Genomic DNA, 19,767 nt, shown 5'->3' with positions numbered 1-19,767 from the left:
CAAGAAGAACGGTCTCCTACGGTTCAAGGTTTGGTCTCGATGACGGTTGATTTGCGATAGTCTGCCAAAAATCTCTTGCAATACTCAAGAGTGAGATTTTATAGGTAGACGGTGGCCGTCCCGATGTTAGGACATTGCACCATCCTGATGTTAAAACACGTCACACCTGGTATACGGTGGATCGCAGAGGAGGGGGTTGGACAGGGAGGGAGGGGAAAAAAATGTTGTACAAGCTAAATGAAAGACAGATGTATTTATGTTGGCAAGTGTGCAAGCCTGATCCTGGAAAGCGCAGATGCACTTCACTTGGCTTCACGTGTGTGCGGCTGCACGTTTTGTTTTTTGTTTTTTTTTTTGGCCCCCCCCCCCTTCCATCAGCAGCGTTAGATGTCTCACTTTTAGCTCTTGGAACAATGGGGACGGCGCTTGTTGGTGGCACTGAAAAGGGAAGAGTGTTGTTGTGGGCTAAATGACCTCGTCTCCGCCCGCCCTCTGTGCCCTCTCATCTTAATTAATGAAATGCAGAGAGAGGGCAAACAGGCCAACAATAACGCAGGGGGGGGTCGCTTTCCACAGAGGGCAACAGGGTGATAATTACACACAGTAGCCTCACTTTCTTTCACCTCTTTTTTTTTTTTCCACCGCTCTGACTCTTTTACCCGATCCCCATTTGTCTCATTCTCTATCTTAGCTGTCATGATTAATAAGCACACAAATTTATGTCAATTCATTTACAAAGGAAAGAGGGGGAATCCTTTTGTTGAAGAGAGAGAAATACAGAGAGCGAGCTCTTTGGCGAGTCTTTATCCAGACTGGGAGACGGGCTTTTTTTTTGTTTTTTTTTTTTTTGGGGGGTTGACGATTGATGGCGTAATCCCTTTTCACAGCGTGGTCTGGCTGTGCCCGATAATGCCAGCCCGCTCAATTTCAGCATGCCCTCCACTGGGGCGGCAAATGTGCGGGGAGGGGGATCGGCTGGGCACGGCGGAGCTCATTCAGCCATTAATCTGGCCGGGACAAGGGAAGATGCTGCTGCTGCTGCTGCTTCTGCTCTTGCTGCAGGCGACGCAAGAAGGGTGTTAGCGCTGTCTGCTGACTGCACAGCGGCTCCACTTCCTTTCTCTGCCTCCACAATAAAAAAAAAAAAGTCAGCGGCCACAGAGGGGATTTGGCTAAGCGTGCCCTCGTTTTGAACGGGCGACGCAGGAGGCAGAACTAACAGCGCGGAGGGAGGCCATCCCGAGACGTTCTAAAGGTATTTCTCACGAATTGGCGGCTTGGGAGAAGCTGAATGACAAGAAGGACAAAGAAGGGCACGGTGAACGGCGGCGGTGAAGGCAGAGAAAACATTTGAGCTATTCAGCAGTTCCTGCTTGGCTTTTGATTCCAAAATTGGACTTGAATTGGATTTTACAAAATGAAGTTATCCCCGATACTTAAAAATGGCGCAATTTTGCTTGTTGTGTTCAGGAAGCTCTCAAGGTAGAACACTGGAGACTTTTATTTGGGGAGTTTGTCTTCATAAATGCCGCTACAAATCAGCTGTAATTATTGTTAAAAAAATATATATATACATATACACAACACTTCCTCAAATAAAAAGTTCCCCAACTTATGAATTTTCTGAGTGAGGGGCAGAGGAAGAGTATGAAGTTTTTCAAACTTTTGACTTGTATCGAGGGTCATGTACGCTGATGTGTAAAAGGCCGACTGTTGATGTACCGTGGAACCATAAAGGTTAGTTGTTGCGGGACCGCCAAACAATAAAAGTGGATAGTCAATGTACATTGGTACAGTGTACCATAAAGGCCAATTGTTGATGTCGGAACCGTAAAGGTCAAACTCAATCTGCTCTGGGATCCCGGTCCACCTCCAAATTGTTCATATTTCAAAATAATTTCACACCCTAGGAGACAATAGAAATTGAAATTATCTGCTCTTGAGCCAATTTGTTGCCATTGTAAAACCTTTAGTAAACTCGCTGTTAATGCTGTAGGGGAATTGTTTAACAATCTGGGCAGTCATTTAATTGTAAAATTATTTAAAAAAAAAATCTTCAGCACTCATGTCTTGGCTGTAATGAGTATCTTGTCATGAGAAAGGTTTCACACATCCCGACGCTTCAGGAAGTCGCCGTAAGATTTGGGCGAGAGGGCGTATGGCAAGCGGCGAGGGGGGGACGGGCAGGGCCGGGCCGGGCCGCCTGTCAGCTCGTGCTAATGGAGTAAAAAAGGGACAGAAGCATCAAGACACAGAAAAGGAGGAGAGAAGATGAAAAATGTTTGGCGGAGGAGGGGCAGCATGACGGTGCATCTCTCCAGGTCTGACTAATTGAAAGGAAAGGATGCAAACCGGCTCGAGAGAGAGACAGAGAATTAAAGCGGCAGCAGAGGAACAGCAGCCGACTCGGGGGGTGCGGTGGGGGCCTTTGGGTTGACATCTGAAATCCCACAAAAGGAGAACGTGAGCCACTGCTCACCGACGGCAAAAATGGACCAGTGAAGATAGGCTTGGAGAAGCGAAACAAACCAAAGTGGATTAGACAGGCAAGCGAGTGCGTATCTGGGAAGCGGACGGCGCTCAGATTTTGGGGGTTTGGAGCCGGTCCAGCTGGCTCGAGGCCAGCAAGGAACCCAGAATTTTGCCTGTAAGTTGATTGTCAAGCAACATCATTGAAAAAGCACATTTACTGCTTTGTTTTTGTACCAGAATTTGTTTTGGTTCGGTTTTGTTTTGTTTTGTTTTTTTCCCCTCCCGTACGCCTTTTGCATTTTGACTGAACGACTGAAAAATAAAAGCATAAAACAGCGCAAAACCACTTCCACCCTCGGATTAGGATGGAAAACGGGAATAAATCATGACTTCAACCCTTAAGCCTGATCCAAACAGAGAGGAAGAAAAATAAAATTGTGGCAAATATCAAATCGGAATGGACTACTAATTGGTGTCGTAAATTTAAGTGATTTATTTTGTTCCGTTTCTCCGTAATTGTTTCCACATTTGCAGCAACCTCTTTTGCACTGCGCTAAATATTAGCGCATGCGATTGGCCGGCGATCAGTCCAGAGCGATCCGGGATCGGCGCCAGCTAACACGTGACCCTGCCGAGGACAGGCGCCATAAAAAAAAAAAAAAAAATAACAAAAAAGAATGCATAAATATTAGCGCTTCTCACACCGGCCAACCCAGTCGACTTTTTTCAAGGCTTTTGCGACACACAAATGTCGAATCGGTTGGAGTAACGCCAACGTTAAGCCTAAAAGTGCAAGTGCGAGCGCTAATAAATTCATATCTCTGGGCAACACTGCATCTCTGGAATCTCAACCATCTTGTGGTCTCATCTTATGGTCTGTAAGTATAAACTACCACCTGGCATGAGGTACTCGTACTTTATCGACACATTAGAATGCCTGATTAATGATTCTGATTTCAAAGTGGTGTTGCTGTTCAGCCAGTTGGAAAGAAGTACTTGGGGTGCAAGGGTGAATACTCGCATGTGTGAATACTACTCTGAGGTGCACCTACGTCATAAAATCACGTGACTTTTGCTTACGTCGTCATATTGCCGGTCAAGCTAGGCATTGCTCAATGGAGACGACACGGAAATCTGTTGTAGCACGACGCCCAGAAGTCTTGTCCGATACCATTAGACATTTAGAAGGTGAAAATATACGACAGTACGTGGAAAGATTAGATAAACTCGGCATAGAGGACCCGTATTTAATGCCGAAGTCGATATTTTCACCGATACGAAACTGGACTGTTAATTCGCTTCGGCTTGTCTTGGACAACCGGCACTACAAATGGATCCGGTGAGTAAGTCGTCGAGATTTACACGGAAAAGTTTGAAGGCGTAGAAAAGTCTGGACGCATACGAATACTTTGTTGCTGGATCTGTTCTCATCAGGAATAAATCCCACATAGTGACAGTTTTGACGTCTTGTGAACGCGGAAGTGTGTTCGGCGACACGTTGACCTTTGCCGGAATCCATCGATCTTTTTTGCTAGTATTCAATGTAAATACCAATATTTAAAGAAATGACCCTTGGTATTACACAAACTAACTATGATTAAAAAAAAAAAAATAGAGGCGGAGTCATCTCCATGGAACGTACACGGAAGCGATTGCGGCCACACGTTAACCTCCGTAAACCTCTGCGACATGCATTGTTCTCAAATGAGCCAACTTGGCATTAAAAACACTTCTTGGTCATTTGAGATTGAGAAGAATAATTCCTACCTGAAGTGAAGCGATCGCTCCACAGGCGTGTGCGTATTTTGGTTGGGCGCCATCCATCACGTTTAATTGCCGAAATCCGATCGATATTTTCCGGTCTTTTCATCTGATATTCCACAGAATGACCTCTTTGAATATCTGTCTCGTCTGTTGTGACAACCAACAGCACAACAGGTCTCGGGTATTGTAAATATTCTCCTCCGGTTCAACGTCGCCCACAATGTCGAGCAGCTGTTTGACCGGCAATATGGCGCCGTGAAAACGGTGACGTCACGTGCACGAGCTCTATCTACGAAACTTACTGGTCCGCATCGAGCGACCGAGGCCCAAACTGGTGCATTTTTTTCTTTATTTATGTACTCCACAACCACAACAAAGCAGTTGATGTCACGGTCCACGAGCGCATTTTGTCGCCAGCCAACTTACGCTTGGTGCCGCATACTGTCGAAGGAATGCTGACCAAAAAAGATAAAAGTTTTATGTCGTGTCTTCCATCTTGAATCACAAACTGGCCCAAACTCAAACGGGGCTCGACGCCTATTTGGCAATTTTTCTATCGGCCTAAGCGACCCACGTGCAGACGTGTTCATAATTTTGTCATCTTTTATGCATCCTGGGTGGGTTCCACGTTTTAAGCTCGCAAATATTCCATATTGTATAACTTTTATTTCTTTGCGGCTCAGCAGGGGTGCCACCCTTGCGCCGCGTTCCTGTTTTTAATAAACAGTCAATAAATCCGCTCAAAAACATTGAGGCTTCAAAACGGTTTTATCATGCACATCTGCACTTAATGAAATCCTATAATGTGTCTACATTTTTTTACAGACTTGATTCCGAGAGAAGCCCAAACCGGGGATCTCTCTTTTCTGTTATGCTTTTTTGTTTTTTTTTTAATCTCCGAATTTGATCACCAACGCTTGCGAGCGCACGAAGGAAGCCATTTTCGACGATGAGAAAAAAAGATCCGGGAATATTTCTAAAGCGGCACCCACGTCAGTACCTCGCGCGCTCGACGGTAGGGGTTCTGCTGATACCCGGAGAGAGGAGGCGTGATTGCGTGGTAATTGTTCCGCTCATTTTCATGACTTGCTTTTTATGCAAAACACGCAAAAAGACAATATGCAATTATCTCGAGGAGGGAACAGCTGAATGCGGCTGATGAACAGTCTGGATTCAATCATACCCTCAGTGCGTTATGTGCTATTAAAGCGCAATACAGATAATGGCCTCCATCGCCGACCGAGTAATAATCCCGCTCGTAATCACCTCCATTACTTTTACTAGCCTTAGCATTATCATCATCGCTCTTATTAATATTAGTCTACTTTTCGGCAAGGATCAAATATCTTGGACCCGTGTTCACCGTTTCAGTTTGGAGAAAAAGAAAAAAAAAAGACATAAATATGTATTTGTAAATACATTGTAACAAGGAAAAGAAAAAGCTGCTTTGCTTTGCGCAATGTTTGACAAATCGGTGTTGATTTCATAGTTTTATGAAACATTTGAATGGCCTATAAGAATGTCAAAGCGTTGCTCGTACAGTATTTTATTTTCTTTTTTTTATTTGATGGGTAGTCACTGTTTGAAATCAGAATTCAAAGAAATGTTTGAGAGTCGCGGAAGGCGTTGGGCTGTGTTCAGACTTTGCTGAAACATTTGAATTCCCAGAATACTTGAGCGACATTGTCGGAAGAGCAGATGTTTTCATTCGCCCGACGCTGCACGTGCGACGAGCGGGTTTCGCCTCTTTTGATGGGGAGCGTCGGGAGGGACACGAGGGCAAACCTTTTTACTGGCCCAAATTTACGGGAGCCGCCGCGGGGTCCGTTCCAGCTGACGCGCGGCGAGTACCGCAAGATTCCCTGGCTGAACTTTTGACTCTTGTTTTCCCGGCCAAAAACTGCGGCACCGTCTCAAATAATACTGGGGCCCGGGGGCCTATTTTGGTGCCTAAATAAAAGTGCGGGAGCGTGATTACAAGATATGCTTTGGTTAAAAAATGAAAAAATAAAAAACAATGGCACCCAGAAGGGTTGAGGTCGGTGGGACGTGTGTTTTACGAGATACCTTCGTGGGAATGGGAGAACCAGATTTGCGATGCGCCGGAATGGGGTCCGCCCCGGAAGGAGGGCGAGGAAGGCGAGGAGGGCGGCCGGGAATGGTGAGACGGGTGGGAAGGGGGCGAGCCCAGACTGCTGGCCAGAAAGGTCCCCATGAAGGAGGCGGAGGAATTTCCCATCAATCCGCTGCCTGTGTGAGGGAGACAAAGCAGAGTCTTTGATCGCCGGCCGTTCTGCCAACGCGGCGCTGGACGTCTGACGCGTCTGTCAACCTTTTTGTGGAAGTGGAGAAACAAATGGTTGACCGTATATGGGCAGGCCTGTGACGGGAAAGTGGCTGTATTAAAATAAAAGCACAGTCATCTATCTTCTGCTCTTCGCAATCCTTATTGCCAATAGAAAAAGAATGGAATTGATATTGTATTGATTTTTTTTTTCCCCATCAATAATGGCGGGGGGGGGTGTTTTTTTTTTTTTTTTTTTTTTTTTTTTTTGCAGGTAGGTGGTTAGTGAGTCTACAGTGGACATTTTATCCAGAAACACAAAAACACAAAGACAGCAGCACCACAGTTAGAACAACAACAACAACAAATGGCTACACGTAGATGTAGAGACTGACTGGCTTCCAAGGCGTAATAATTAAGCATGGCAGATTTGAATGCTGCCCCAGGGAGGGGGTGAATGGACGCAACACAGTGTGTGTGTGTGTGTGTGTGTTTTTGGGGGGGGGGGCAGGGGGGGGTGCACGCTGACACAAGAGTGGTGATCCTCACTCCGAATCCCCCCGTGGGCACGCAGAGGTCTCATCTCACAGCTGAGCACACACTTTTCCGGGCTCGCTCCCTCTTGCTCTCGCACACTTTTGCCTCTGTTCCCCAGTGTGCCCCCCCCACGCCCCCCTCCCCCCCCAACACACACACACTCACTCTATTCTTTCCCTCGTCCATTATCTCTCACCGCTCTGTTCTACTTCTCTCGTCTTCCGTTTTCACAGCGGGAATTAGACAATCCCACCCTTTTTTCTTTTTTTTTCAAAATTTGGGTTAAATTTAGACTTTTCGTGGTCCCATCGCAATAAACCGAAATACACTTGAGGTGGTGTGAAATCAGCGGTCCCAACTCCAACTCTCCAGGCCCGAGTTATGTCATCCCAAAGTGGACCATATCGTAATGAAGCAGTTTCCAAAATTGTACTACAGTACATCACACATTGCCATAACTTCGACATAAACTGTACACAGAGTAATGATCTCAAAACACGACAGATATGAATGGGCATGCCTGTTTGTCAATGAAATGATCCCGTGGCCCATTTTGGGTCGTGAACCAGAGTTTGGAACCCCCCCCCCCCCCCCCCAGCACCATTTAGTTTTCGGATTGAGTATATATTTTTGTTAATCCAATTATGTTGTTTTATTTTATTACCCTGGGAAAACAAAAAGACACTGAAAAACATTCCACTGTAGAAAAAAGATGAAAATACTATGCATTTCCTTCATGGCCATTTTTTTCCCCCTACATTGAAATTGTTTTTTCGGGAAAGATACTTGTTGTCAGTGTCAGTGCTTCAAGAATGCTAACTTTTATTTTCAATGCCAAAACTTATCAGTAGTATTTTGGCTCTAAAGTTGTCATGGTTAACAACGTCCAGAGCGTTGCCTGATCCAAGTGGGTACCAGAACAAAAACCTCATGATCAGCCTTGTTAGGATTTTGTAGTGTTAAAATATCTCAGTTGTATTAAGTTTGCTGTATTTCTAGCTCCTCTTCATGTTTTTGCCCGGTCTACACTGTTGTATTGTTTTGTCTCCCAGTTGACGTTTCTGACGCTTCGGATCGCATTAGGCCTCGTTTTCCGCCAGAATGATTGCGCCAGCGCAGAAATCCTTCCCCGGCTGCTGGAACTGCGCGTTTAACAAGACTGCGATGAGTAATTGACCATTTGTAACGTGGCTGGATGCGGACGCTACTTGGGCGCTGATTGTCTATCATGCATTGCTGGGCAAACATGAGCGAACACACTCATTTAGCCAATGCCTCAATTGCATTGCCGTTGCCACTACTACCCCCACCCGAGTGGCAGGGCTGTGACGTCTCATGCTTAGGTATGACGACAGCACTCATGCACGAGTGTGGATCATACATTTTGTCGGAAATCCCATGTCTAAATCTTATATGAACCCGAGTATGCAGCTTCACGACTCCACATTTTGCATTGCAGTACATTCCACCCCTACAATCTGGCCCCGCCTTTGTGGAGTTTGCATGTTCTCCCCGTGCCTGCGTGGGTTTTCTCCAGGCACTCCGGTTTCCTCCCACATCCCGACCCCCCCCCCCCCCCAAAAAAAAAAAAAACAAAAACCCGTGCATTCATTGGAGAATCTAAATTGCCCCAAGGTGTGATTGTGTCACTGTTGTCTGTCTCCAGGTGCCCTGAGATTTGGCTGACGACCAGTTCAGGGTGTACCCCGGCTCCTGCCCGGTGACAGCCAATCCCCGCGACCCTCGTGAGGATAAGCGGCTAAGAAAATGGACAGCTGGATATATTCCACACCTACGTACAATAAGAACACACACAAACGTGCAGCTCCATTTGCAAAGGCCAAATCTGAATATCAATTCAATAAAATTGAAAATAAAGCATTATTTGCCCTCAGGGGAGCAATTTGAGAATCCACCGAAAATTTAAGTAATGGCTTTTTAATTCATGTTTTTATGGAGCATTCTTAGTTCGGGGTTGATCACCAGATCCACGACTTCATTTTAAGCAAAAGAGCTTTTATTTTTTTACACAGAACACTGCAAAGACAGGCTACTCTGCTTTCGCACAGAATCACAATCGGACGGAAGACCGCATCAACCAACATCTGTTTTAGCGTAAAAAGTCTTTGTGGACGGTGTCTGCAACAAATAACTATTGGAAACTTTACTTTGCCTCTTGCTCAAGATTTACCATTTATGTATTGTCCTTGCATCCAAGGCGCAAGACTGGCCAGGAGACTCGGTCACCGGCGCGCCGTTTTAGGGTCGTCAAAAAAAAAACAAAAAAAAAACAGCCAAATCCTGGCTTTAGCGTGCCGTGGAAAATGTGCTACTGTTTTATCATTGTTTTGTAGTACAGTAGTTCAACTGCGCTGGAATAGCTGTTGAAGGGATGCGGGGCATTGCGCGGCAGCCTGCTAACACGCTACAATGCGGAAGCCTTTCTGGGCTGTACCCCCACCTTATCGCCTCGGTCTCTGGTGCCACCTCAAATCACCCGAGCGTCTGCGGTAAAGCCCTGTCGCAGCGCCAACGAAAACAGGGGGTGGGGCGGAGGACAGTGGGGGATGGATTATTGCCAGCATGGTTGCCGGGCACACGTCCAGCCCGCATCATTCAGACACCCACAACTGCGGTACGACGTTGCCATCTACCATATATACACTATCCTGCCCCTGTTTTCTGCGTACTTCCCCTCGAGGTCTCCAAGCCAAGCTTCCTCGGTGCCTCCGGCTCACATAAATCAACTAATCCTCCTGCATTATTAACGCCGTCGCCCTGGAGAGAAAGAAGGGGTTAGAGAGACATCGGGAGTGACAGCAAAGCCTTTTTGTTCACAGCAAAGGAGAAAGGTGTCTCTGCAAGGGAGACAAGGGGGGGGAAACAGAAAAGGAGTGTCTGGGTGTTAAGCAAGAAGGTATTCGTGGAAGAGAAGTACTTGATGAAAGACCTTGCAATAACCCCATCTGTATTGTGACACCATCTCCACCGTGTTCCACGTTTCCCGAATCCTCGTCATGTCACTTAAGAGTCCTCCAAGGTCTGTTTCCGAGGCAGTGAAGAACAGGGGGTGGGGTCACCACAATAACTTTCCACATCTGCTTTCCACATCTGTTTGCTCAGTAGCTTATCAAGGAGACTGCAGACTCCGAGCCAGCTCCACGTCAACGTTCTATTTTGAGCTTCAGTTCTTGAGGGTGTGCCAGCGGTGCACTTGTATCGGCATTCACCCCTCGGAGAGGTGAAGAATCGGAATTAAGATTGGAATGGGGCGCACTCAGCTACCTGCCTGAGCCAGCCTAAATCACGTGCAAAACAAACCTCTGGAGGTGGAGGTGTTGACTGGACGTATAGGAACAACGGTTCCCAGTTTGATCCCAACAGCAGCAACGCACATATTCATAAGGCACTGGACTGGAGGCCCCCGTGGACAGCTCGGAGTGAGCAGCAGGCGGGGAGGATAAAGGCCCCGTTGTCATGGGAACAAAAGAGAACCAGAGCTTGAGGCAAAGGAGACTGAATGCCGGTCATTAAAGCGGTAGAGGGCTGATGCATTTGGTCACTGTGCTGCCTACCTTAAACCCCACCAAAGAGAAAATGTTGCGGCTTATAGCCCACACGCTTTTTCTCCGAAAGCTTATCCGGTTTCAATCGGAGGGCTTCGGGGACAAAGCTGCCATAATCGTTGTCCCGTTTGGGTCACTAATCTGCTCCGATTAGCATTTACGCCCGTTAATGTCACCCTGTGAGGTGAGATTTTTTTTTTTCTTTTTCATCCGTTTTGAAGAAATTATCCAGTAATGGATATCGAGGAACTCATGTGGGCCAAGAAGTGACGCTTAAAATGGCTGAAGAAAAAAAAAACAACAAGCACCCACGCACAATTTGTTCTTTTCAATGTTGGGAATCTGATCAAAATGTGTACATACTGTAACGGCTCTACATAAAAACGAGACTATTATTAATCGTTTACGTATTGTGCCAAACCATCGTCTCATCCGCAAGGAATATGATGACAAGTTAGACGCAGGACCAGAAACTTGATGTGGACGAGAGATGATCGGAATATTACGGGTGTTGACGACATCAGTGATCAGCAAGCAAAGAAAAATGAAAAATGTGACAAGGTAAACACCCAACGTCACATCTACTAGAACACAGAAAGTACTAGAATATCACTCAATGACATCAGGACCACCACAAACATTGAATCTGAACAAATTGTCCACCGCCATAGACACCCACCTGCGACATATTCTTGGACTTTCTCTGCCTAATTATGTTGAATAAAGTGACAAAATCCTACCAGAAACCGCACACTTGATTGACCCATCTGCACTATGTTTGAATTTGCTTTTCAACTTTTCATTCAATTCTGTTTAGTAGTTGTTGCATAATCCTGTTTTATCAATAAATGTACGAAAAGTCCAGTTAAGGTTTGGGCTGACAAAAGTCTGTCCTTACAACTGCAGGTCTCTGGACTTCCTCACAGCACAGTTCCCGCATCCACTCAATTATGTCCTATGACACATTCCATTCCATTCTTGTAGTCCAAGAACTGTTCAAATTGCACTGAGTGGAACAGCTGTCTTTGATATTATCCAACAATGACAAGAGGCCAGAAAGTTTTTGTTCGATATCTGAACTGTGCTACTGTCGTTAAGGGTAGGATCATCAATTCCCTTAGCGATCAAACGTGTTAGCTTTTGTTTCCGAGCGTTCATCTGAAATTAAGACGGAAAAAAACAATTTAGAAAGTTGACTTACCCAATAAAAACATCACAAAGGCTTTGTCAGTTTGTCATCTGACTTCCTGTTAAGTGCAGTCCTCGTTTCTGCTCAAGTCTTCAGATGTCAAAAACTTTCCACTTACACCTCGCACTCCTTAATCAGTGCAACTTTTTGGGACGCAGGGAACCGGATGAAACTCGGCAACAACCGCATACATTAGTGGTCCCAGACAGACTGCACACACTACCCAGGAGGGCCACTGACTAACCCAGCGTCGACTTCCTCCGAGTAAAACACAGTGGGAATTTGAAATGGCTACTCAAGTGGTGGGGGGGGGGGGGGTGTGGATTTCCTTCAAACAGTCATCTTGAAAACATTAACTCAATTGGTAGCCAGATTGCTTCTCACAATTGTCACAGACGTCTTTGTTCTGGTATCTCCATCCCCATTTTCTCAAGCTTTGGTTCTCTACGCCGTATCCGGTACCGGTTTTGGCAGCCGGTAGGGCACAGTTTCTCGAAGGTAGAGCTAAACACGCCGCATACTATAGACAACACAGACTAGACACCATAGAGTGCTCGATGATCTTCAATTCCTTTCCTACATTATTTATATTGCTGAGGCAGCTATGCCCGTCCCCCTCTACGCACTATATCGGAAACACAAACCATATCATGGTTTACAATTATAAAAGTATGAACTGAAATGTACCACCCGATGGAATGGTTGAGAAACACTTAAACCACACTTCACAGGGTTTCACCCCTGATGTGTTTTTTTTTTTTGGATTGGATGGCAGCAGCACGACCAAACACGAGACCCGAACGTGAGACGGTCCTACATCTTCAGTTGGAGGCTCGTCCACACTCCAGTGAGCGAGCAGGCGCTCGAGTCCTGGAACCGGGCCCAGTGCAAGGGTGGGGGAAAGTGCCAGCAGCGCACGCCTCCGACACTCCACTCTGCGTGCTTGTGGACTGAGTTTAGTGGATGTGGTCAGCTTATGCGGGGGCGGGGAAGGAACAGGAGAAGTAATTGGAGGAATAGATGTTACAGGAAAGTGAAATATTTTCTGTGCTACAGGCGGAAACATCCAGATGATGGGGAAAGGGGCCAGAGCATAGCCAAGTGTAGATAGCGGTGTCAGGGACTTTTAGGCACCTGCGTACGCAGTGCTTTCTTGGTCAGCTATTCTCTTGTGATTAATGACACGCTAACGGCATGCCGAGATAGTTTCTTCCCCTCCTCTATCTGAAGCATCGTACATATATAATTTGAAAAATGAATCAAATGGTTGCGCTGAACCACCATATCAAAAAAGCCAAGGACAAGTTGTGTCCTTGCAAAAGTAGAAACGGGGAAGAAAAGATTGCTGGTTATCTTTTTTTAGTTGGCATGGATTTTTCCAAACCATTCAACCATTTCAGGATATGAACAATTTATTCGTATCAATATGTTCTGATTACATCTGTAATTAAGAGGCTTCTGTCTCTTTCCTTTTTCATTTTTGACCGGAACTGTTGCCTGTTCGTAGCCAAGTCTATTTTCCGTGTGGTGCTCAATTCTGAGAATCGCATCAAAAAAGGTAAGCGTTCGCACATGCTGCAGCATCATTTCAGAAAGACTGCATTAAGGAATTCAAAGAAAAGCCAGGGTCAGGAGATGTTTGCTCAAGTCGACTTTTCTGTATCGCTTAGCCTATTCTGGGCACACGTGAGGTGGAACCGATGTCGGCTGACCTTGAGCATGACACGGGGCCGATCCTGGACTGGATGCCAGTCGGTCACAGCGTACAGACAGACAACTATTTACATTCAGATTCACAACTTTGGACTCTAATAATTTCAGACCGTGGGAGGAAACCGCACTTCCCAGAGCAAACTTGTGAATTCAATGCAGAAAGACATCATTCAAAGTCCAAATCTCATATTCTGAGGCAGACTGCGGACAACTAATATCTGCAAAGTCGGTAAACTGGGGTTGCCGTGGCAATGATGGATCCGATTTTTTTTTTTTAGTACGAGCCGGTGTAGAATCGAGAGGTGCTTTTTGAAGGTACTGTAAGTGCAGTTTTAGCTTGTCTTTGTGATTGATGTTGAGTGGTGCTCGCTCCATGAGAAAATGGAGAAATGCGTTGAGTCACTGGCCTCGATTGAGGAGAACAAGTAGACATTCCATGCTGGGACAAAGGAGGGAGTGGGAGGACAGATTTGAAACAGCAACAGGATGAGACCAGGACAAGGCCCATTACCTCCTTTTTTTACACCACCCACCCACACTTGTACACTCAAACTTCCCACACCCACCGCACTGATTTAGTTTAATAGCTCGGGCAAGAAAAGCAAGGTCTTCGCACAGAGTCGTGTAACGGTGGCTCCATGAGAATGTTTATGATGTCACAGGAAGTAGATATTAAACCAGACCAGGGTGCTACACTTTTGGTCCAGGCTCATTATAGAGTGTTTACTCTCCAAGCACCTCGGTCCCATTGTACTTTATTAGCGCCGCCCCCACACGAGGAATTGAAGCCAATCGAAAGCGTATCTTAGTACGGATAATATACATGAGGTCTGGCTTGCAACGCCAGGTCTGACAACGGTCTCTGAATGCCGAGCAGTTCCTCACCTCCCCGAGGAAAGCTATTTGCTACCTGTCCGAACATTTGTCGAGCGGGCTTGTAAACTGACCTATTGTTACGCGGGATCCTTTCCGGGCCCTTCCTTCCCTACGTTCCGGATCGTTATTCCCGGGGCGTAAAATCGCCGCCATCGTAGTGGAGCTCATCCATCTCACGTGTACATGCTAAACGTCCGCTTTTAAAATTGCGATTTCTTCTCTCGCTCCCCCCCCCCCCCAAAGGCACACACACAGACAGCAACACACCCAAAAACAAAGACACCCACAGCTGCGCCAGGCCATCTCCCTAACAGTCCAATCTGTTTTCTTTCCCATGATGTTTCCCATTGGCACAGTGAAGAGAAAATCTGATTTACTCCCCCACAGGGCCCATGCAGTTGCACTGATATGGAAAATGATTTCAGAGCTGCTTGAGCCCATAAACATTATTTTGGTCTCCCCCTGTTAATGACACATTACTTCCCAGCATTGAGGTAGGGATGAGTGTTTAGACAGGAAGTGGGGAGGAATCCTCCGGGGCGTACAAACATCAGGGGAGTCCTTCAACCTTCAAACTGTTCGCTGACGACCAAGACTTCTCTCACCCTGTTTTTCGACTGCGCACACACACACACACACACACACACACACACACACACACACACACACACAGTTAATCACCCGTGCAGGAGCTCCAAATTGTCGCCGCCTTCAAATAAAGGCCCCGCCCTGCCAAATAAGGACGAAGCTATCCCAGAGCGGATTCAAAAAGCGTTTCTCACCTCGCGCTTTCTCCAAAGCATTCGGCCCGCTTCCTAGCGCACCGCATTTGGCTCCGGGGCTCAGATCGGCTCGGCTGCAATCGTGTCGTACAAACCACAAATCTTTTTATTGGTGTAACGTGGCAAGCGCAGTAACTTCCCTCTTGAACGCGGGGATGAAATGTGCGGTCGTTGGGGGCGAAGTCGCAACCACTCTGCCCGGGGCATATTGTCAACAAGAGAGGCAACGCCGGAGACTCGAGTCCTAAACGCGATGTAATAAAGTGACTGCAGTGGGCCAAATGTGGGGTACTAAACCTCCCATTTGGTACCTATTAAAACCCATCTGCAGGACGGACACCAGGGATGAACAGGAAACAGCCATTTTAGATCCTGAAAGGGTCTTGCCATTGTTCTACCGTCCACTGGAAATATCATTCGGAAATTTCTGGATGTTGTGATGTCTATATAGCCTTTGGTTTTATGTGCAGACTGGAGGGTTACCTCTTGCCCAGCCAGGTGAGACACAGAAAAATGAAAATATAGGGGAGTACTCGTGTTTGTATGCGGCAGTTAACAAATGGGGCGCAATGAAGTAGTTTACACAGGCGCAAGAATGCATCGTCACTGGCCAGGTGATGGAAAGAACACGTTCCAAACATTCCCAATACTAAAACCATCCATGAATGAAACACAGAAAGAATAATTTAACTTTAAAGACCGAGGGGATGTTGTGAAGAGGATTTGCTCACTTCCTTATCACATCCGTTCTTTCACAAATATGTAACATACACAAAAAAATAAATCCCACAAGACTTTCAGTCACCTAGCTTATCGTGACGCTGGCTCTTACAAATTACTTTGCGTAGCTGCCTGTATCCATTCCTCCTCTTTTAACAAGCCAGGTCAAGGCATTCTGTTGTAATAAGTGCCGCAGAAAAAAAATGTTTGATGACTTTGATACTTTGCCAACTGAGCTTTTGAGAGCAAGAGAAGGTGTGGCAAAGAGGTTCCTGGACCGGTGTCGTTGTTCTCTTGTTCCACTGAAAATATCATTGGAAAAGCTGTGCATTCCTTGGATTTATGTTACGACGGAATCCATTTTTTGCAGCCAGGTGACTCCCTCACGCACACAAAAGCAAATTCAAACACGCGCCCAGCGCAATTCCCTCACACAGGTCCCCAGTTAACTTTAGGATTTAATTGGTTAATTGGGATGTGGTTTGACTGGGCAGGTTTCCCCTCTCCCTGGGGGTGACCGTCAGGCTCCAGTATTCCATGCTGACACAGCCTGGCGGAGTCTTACTGTAGCGTTGAGCGCTAATGACGCCATACAGGAGGGGGGAAAAAAAAATAGTACTTGAGTGTATTTTTGCAGCGATCGCTCCCTCGCACCACATATAAGCTCAAGCCACATGAAAGGGTCGCTTTGACGATGGCGTCCTGGGTGGCCTGGCCTCGCTCTCTGGTAGATGGATCTGTTTTTTTTTTTTTTGCAAAGCAAGAGCGGTGATGTCAGTAAAAGGTGCCGTCGCGCCGCAGTCCTGTGTGTTCCCTCAATCTTGCTAGTCGTCCCGCAATCAACCTCACTGCAGTCATCTCGCTCAGGGCTCGGTGGAGAATACTGCAGCGGCAGAGAACAATCCAACCGCAGAAACCGCTACCAGCACCACAAGAATCTCCCAGCAACTCTAGTCATCGGCAGGTTTTTGCACCATCTTTCCTATTTTCACGTTCATCCCCTCTTCCTCTTTTCATGATCCCTCCTACTGTTCAATTCATCTTCCTTGACTTGATCACTTTGATCTCTTTGCTCAGCTGCCATCAAGTACTTTCTTCAAAGTGGCCTTGTTCTGTTTATATTTTGGGGTTTCAAGCACTTTCTCGGCATCCGACTTGTGATCATCTTGTTTATCCATCAGTTTTCCTGAGGCCTGCGAGGATAATGAACGTCTTGTTTCATTGGGCGTTGACGCTGCAAATCCCCGCACCCCCAGTCTCCAATCAGCATCCTAACGTCAGGGTTATACCATCAACCAGAGTTCAGTGCTCAGATTCCGAAACTCTGTCCTTTCGGGTCCTTTGAATTCCCCTCCCTCGCGCAGTCCTCAGTGACTTCCCCTTTTAGGTCACGAGCTGGACATTTGGGACTCATTTGAAGTCGGCACTTTGCTCCCATCCTCTCAGTTCTGTCCCCGTTTGCCCTTAATATGATCAAGTCTGGGAGTGATACGCGCGAGAGAAAGCAGAAAGCAGAAAGCTCTGGCTCCTCTCCATCTGATGCGCCCTGTCAGAGACGCGGAGACGGAACAAAGAAGATAAAAGAGCTGAAAGCCGCCGAGCAGCCATTCCAAGGTTTTGCCGATGCCCTCGGTGAAATCTCGAGTTCACGTGGGGAACAAAAGAGAAATGTTTAATTCTTCTAATTACTGATGAGCTTCATACAAAAGGAGAGGAGGCGCTGCGTAGCCAAGGCCACGTTACGCGCCGAGTTACCTTGTGAAGAACACTCGTGCGTCTCTTTCTGGGGCAGTACTCCAGCAAAGCTAACGCTGATAACACATTCTTCCCACCGCTGCGGCGTACACTTGAAGTGCATGCAAGGGCAGCCAAATCGCACAATCATTCATTTTTTTCTTCTTCTAAGCATTCATCCAGCGATGCGGGGTTGAGTTATGTCGCAGCTTGCGCCACCCTGACATCTGCGGGGGAGCATATTGGTAGGGGGGGGGGGGGGGTCGGGAAAAATTAGAGGCCTTTCCATTTTTACAGATAAGAGGTCGGCGTCCCGGATGATTTTAACCATAGAGAAAGGAAGGAGCCGTAAAAAGATCCCCAGCTGGTTCGACTGATTTGAGGAGTGGGAGAATGGCGGTGGTGTCCAAGGTCAGAGCGAGGAGACAGGAAAAGGGATTGGGTTAGCCGGCGGGTCGGCTGCGCAGCTACCATTTCAGTTATCTCTCTTTTTTTTTTTTTTTTTTGGCTAAGATCAGTAATGTGTCCGGAACCTCCGTCTTGGACACAGGAGATGGGAGGAGGGCCGTCTTGCGGCATCTGTTTGGAGCTCCTTACTTTGATTGCTTGCTCCAAAGCGCTGAAAAGACACGATCCGATCCAATCTGAAATTCAAAAAAACAACACTGCAAATGACGACGACAATGCTAACGCTCTTGGGAGATCCAATTACGTTCTTCTTGTTAAATTAACAGTGTAAGAACTATTAGTGTTTCGAGGTACATCATTTTGGTTGGAGTTGAACTGCACTCCCAAAAGCGGTGACATATTTTTGCTTTTCCTCGCTAAACGAGGCAATCTGCGGATTGAAGAAAGGCCAGATTTCTATTTATAAATCCTTTTCAAACTCAAGACCCCGTCCTTCTCTGTGTATGACCACAAGTGGGCGACATGCGTTCAGTTTCATCCATCCATCCATCTTTTTTTAGCCACTTATCCTCACGAGGGTCGCGGGAGTGCCGTAGCCTATCCCAGCTGTCAGCGGCCAGGAGGCGGGGTACGCCCCGAACTGGTTGTCAGCCAATCGCAGGGCACGTCGAGACAAACAGCCACACTCACAATCACACTTTGGGGAATTTAGAGTGTCCAATTAATGTTGCATGTTTTTGGGGGGGATGCGGGAGGAAACCGGAGTGCCCAGAGAAAATCCACGCAGGCAGGGGGAGAACATGCAAACTCCACACGGGCGGGGCCGGGATCGAACCCTGGACCTCAGAACTGTGAGGCCAACACAGTACGGCGTTCAGTCTCTACTCAACGCTTCCGTTTAAAGCTAATTTAACGACACCGAACCTTTTATGATTCAAAAGTAGAGTTGGGTTCTTCCACATCCAATTTTCTTCGTAAATGTCAGGGTCCAAACTTTGTCCTTTATGAAACCTTTAAGCATACAAGCGGAACCAAAATAAAGCACGAAACCTCACATTGAAGGACAAAGGTTTTCGACACAAGGAGCTAACTACTGTACAAATATTTTAAAGTATGCAAGCAAAAGACTCTTCTACCTTTGGGGTCAAGGCACGACCACAGCTTTGAGCACAGGTTTGCTTACCTTGTGCTGCTTCCTGCGTCTGTTTCTCCTTTTCTTAACATACTTTGTTGAATAAATGCCACGTAACAGGTCTGAAGTGAGCCCTTTTGGTTACGCGAGGTCTTGCACAATGTCAGAGGCCGGCCGTCTTGAGCGTAGACATTTTGCGTGACTTTCAAGTGCACGATTCCAAATTGCATGTTCCCTGGAGCGTTCATCTTTAGAGGGAGGCGATCCGGCTCCAGCGCAAGGCCGTGAGCGTGAGGAGGATCCTGGCTAGCCGTGGAACTACGGGGAGGGGAGCACGTTTCCAGTGAGTGGCAACAGCTTTCAGCCGGTTATCGCAATGCAAACAATCCAGTCAGAGGCCACAGTGGTGACGCGAGCGGAGGAGGGGGATGAAGAGGAATAGAAGAGATGAATAAAGAGGAGTTACTCCAAGGGAGATGTGGGGAAGCGCGTACACTGATATGTTTTGACACCGAAATATAAGCTTTTGACACAGATACTTGAACGTGGCTTTGAAACACAAACCAGCGCAGGCTTGCTGTACTCTTCCG

General features: G+C 46.8%; 1 protein-coding gene across 6 annotated transcripts in view; it reads right to left on the bottom strand.

Annotated features, from left to right (window-relative positions):
- LOC133514359 (BAH and coiled-coil domain-containing protein 1) overlaps positions 1-19,767 on the bottom strand; it is a 66,494-nt gene that overhangs the window by 19,667 nt on the left and 27,060 nt on the right. For 5 of the 6 annotated variants that reach the window (XM_061845992.1, XM_061845996.1, XM_061845995.1 and 2 more), the window contains exon 3: positions 6,304-6,486. In XM_061845992.1, coding sequence (XP_061701976.1) covers positions 6,304-6,486 — 183 coding nt within the window. Of the gene's footprint in view, positions 1-6,303; positions 6,487-15,183; positions 15,258-15,988; positions 16,065-19,767 lie in introns of those variants that run through there. The other variant, XM_061845998.1, reaches the window with a different exon arrangement.

Source organism: Syngnathoides biaculeatus, chromosome 16 (genome assembly GCF_019802595.1).
Source record: "Syngnathoides biaculeatus isolate LvHL_M chromosome 16, ASM1980259v1, whole genome shotgun sequence".
Classification (NCBI taxonomy): domain Eukaryota; kingdom Metazoa; phylum Chordata; class Actinopteri; order Syngnathiformes; family Syngnathidae; genus Syngnathoides; species Syngnathoides biaculeatus.
This window is presented reverse-complemented; position numbering and strand designations above follow the sequence as displayed.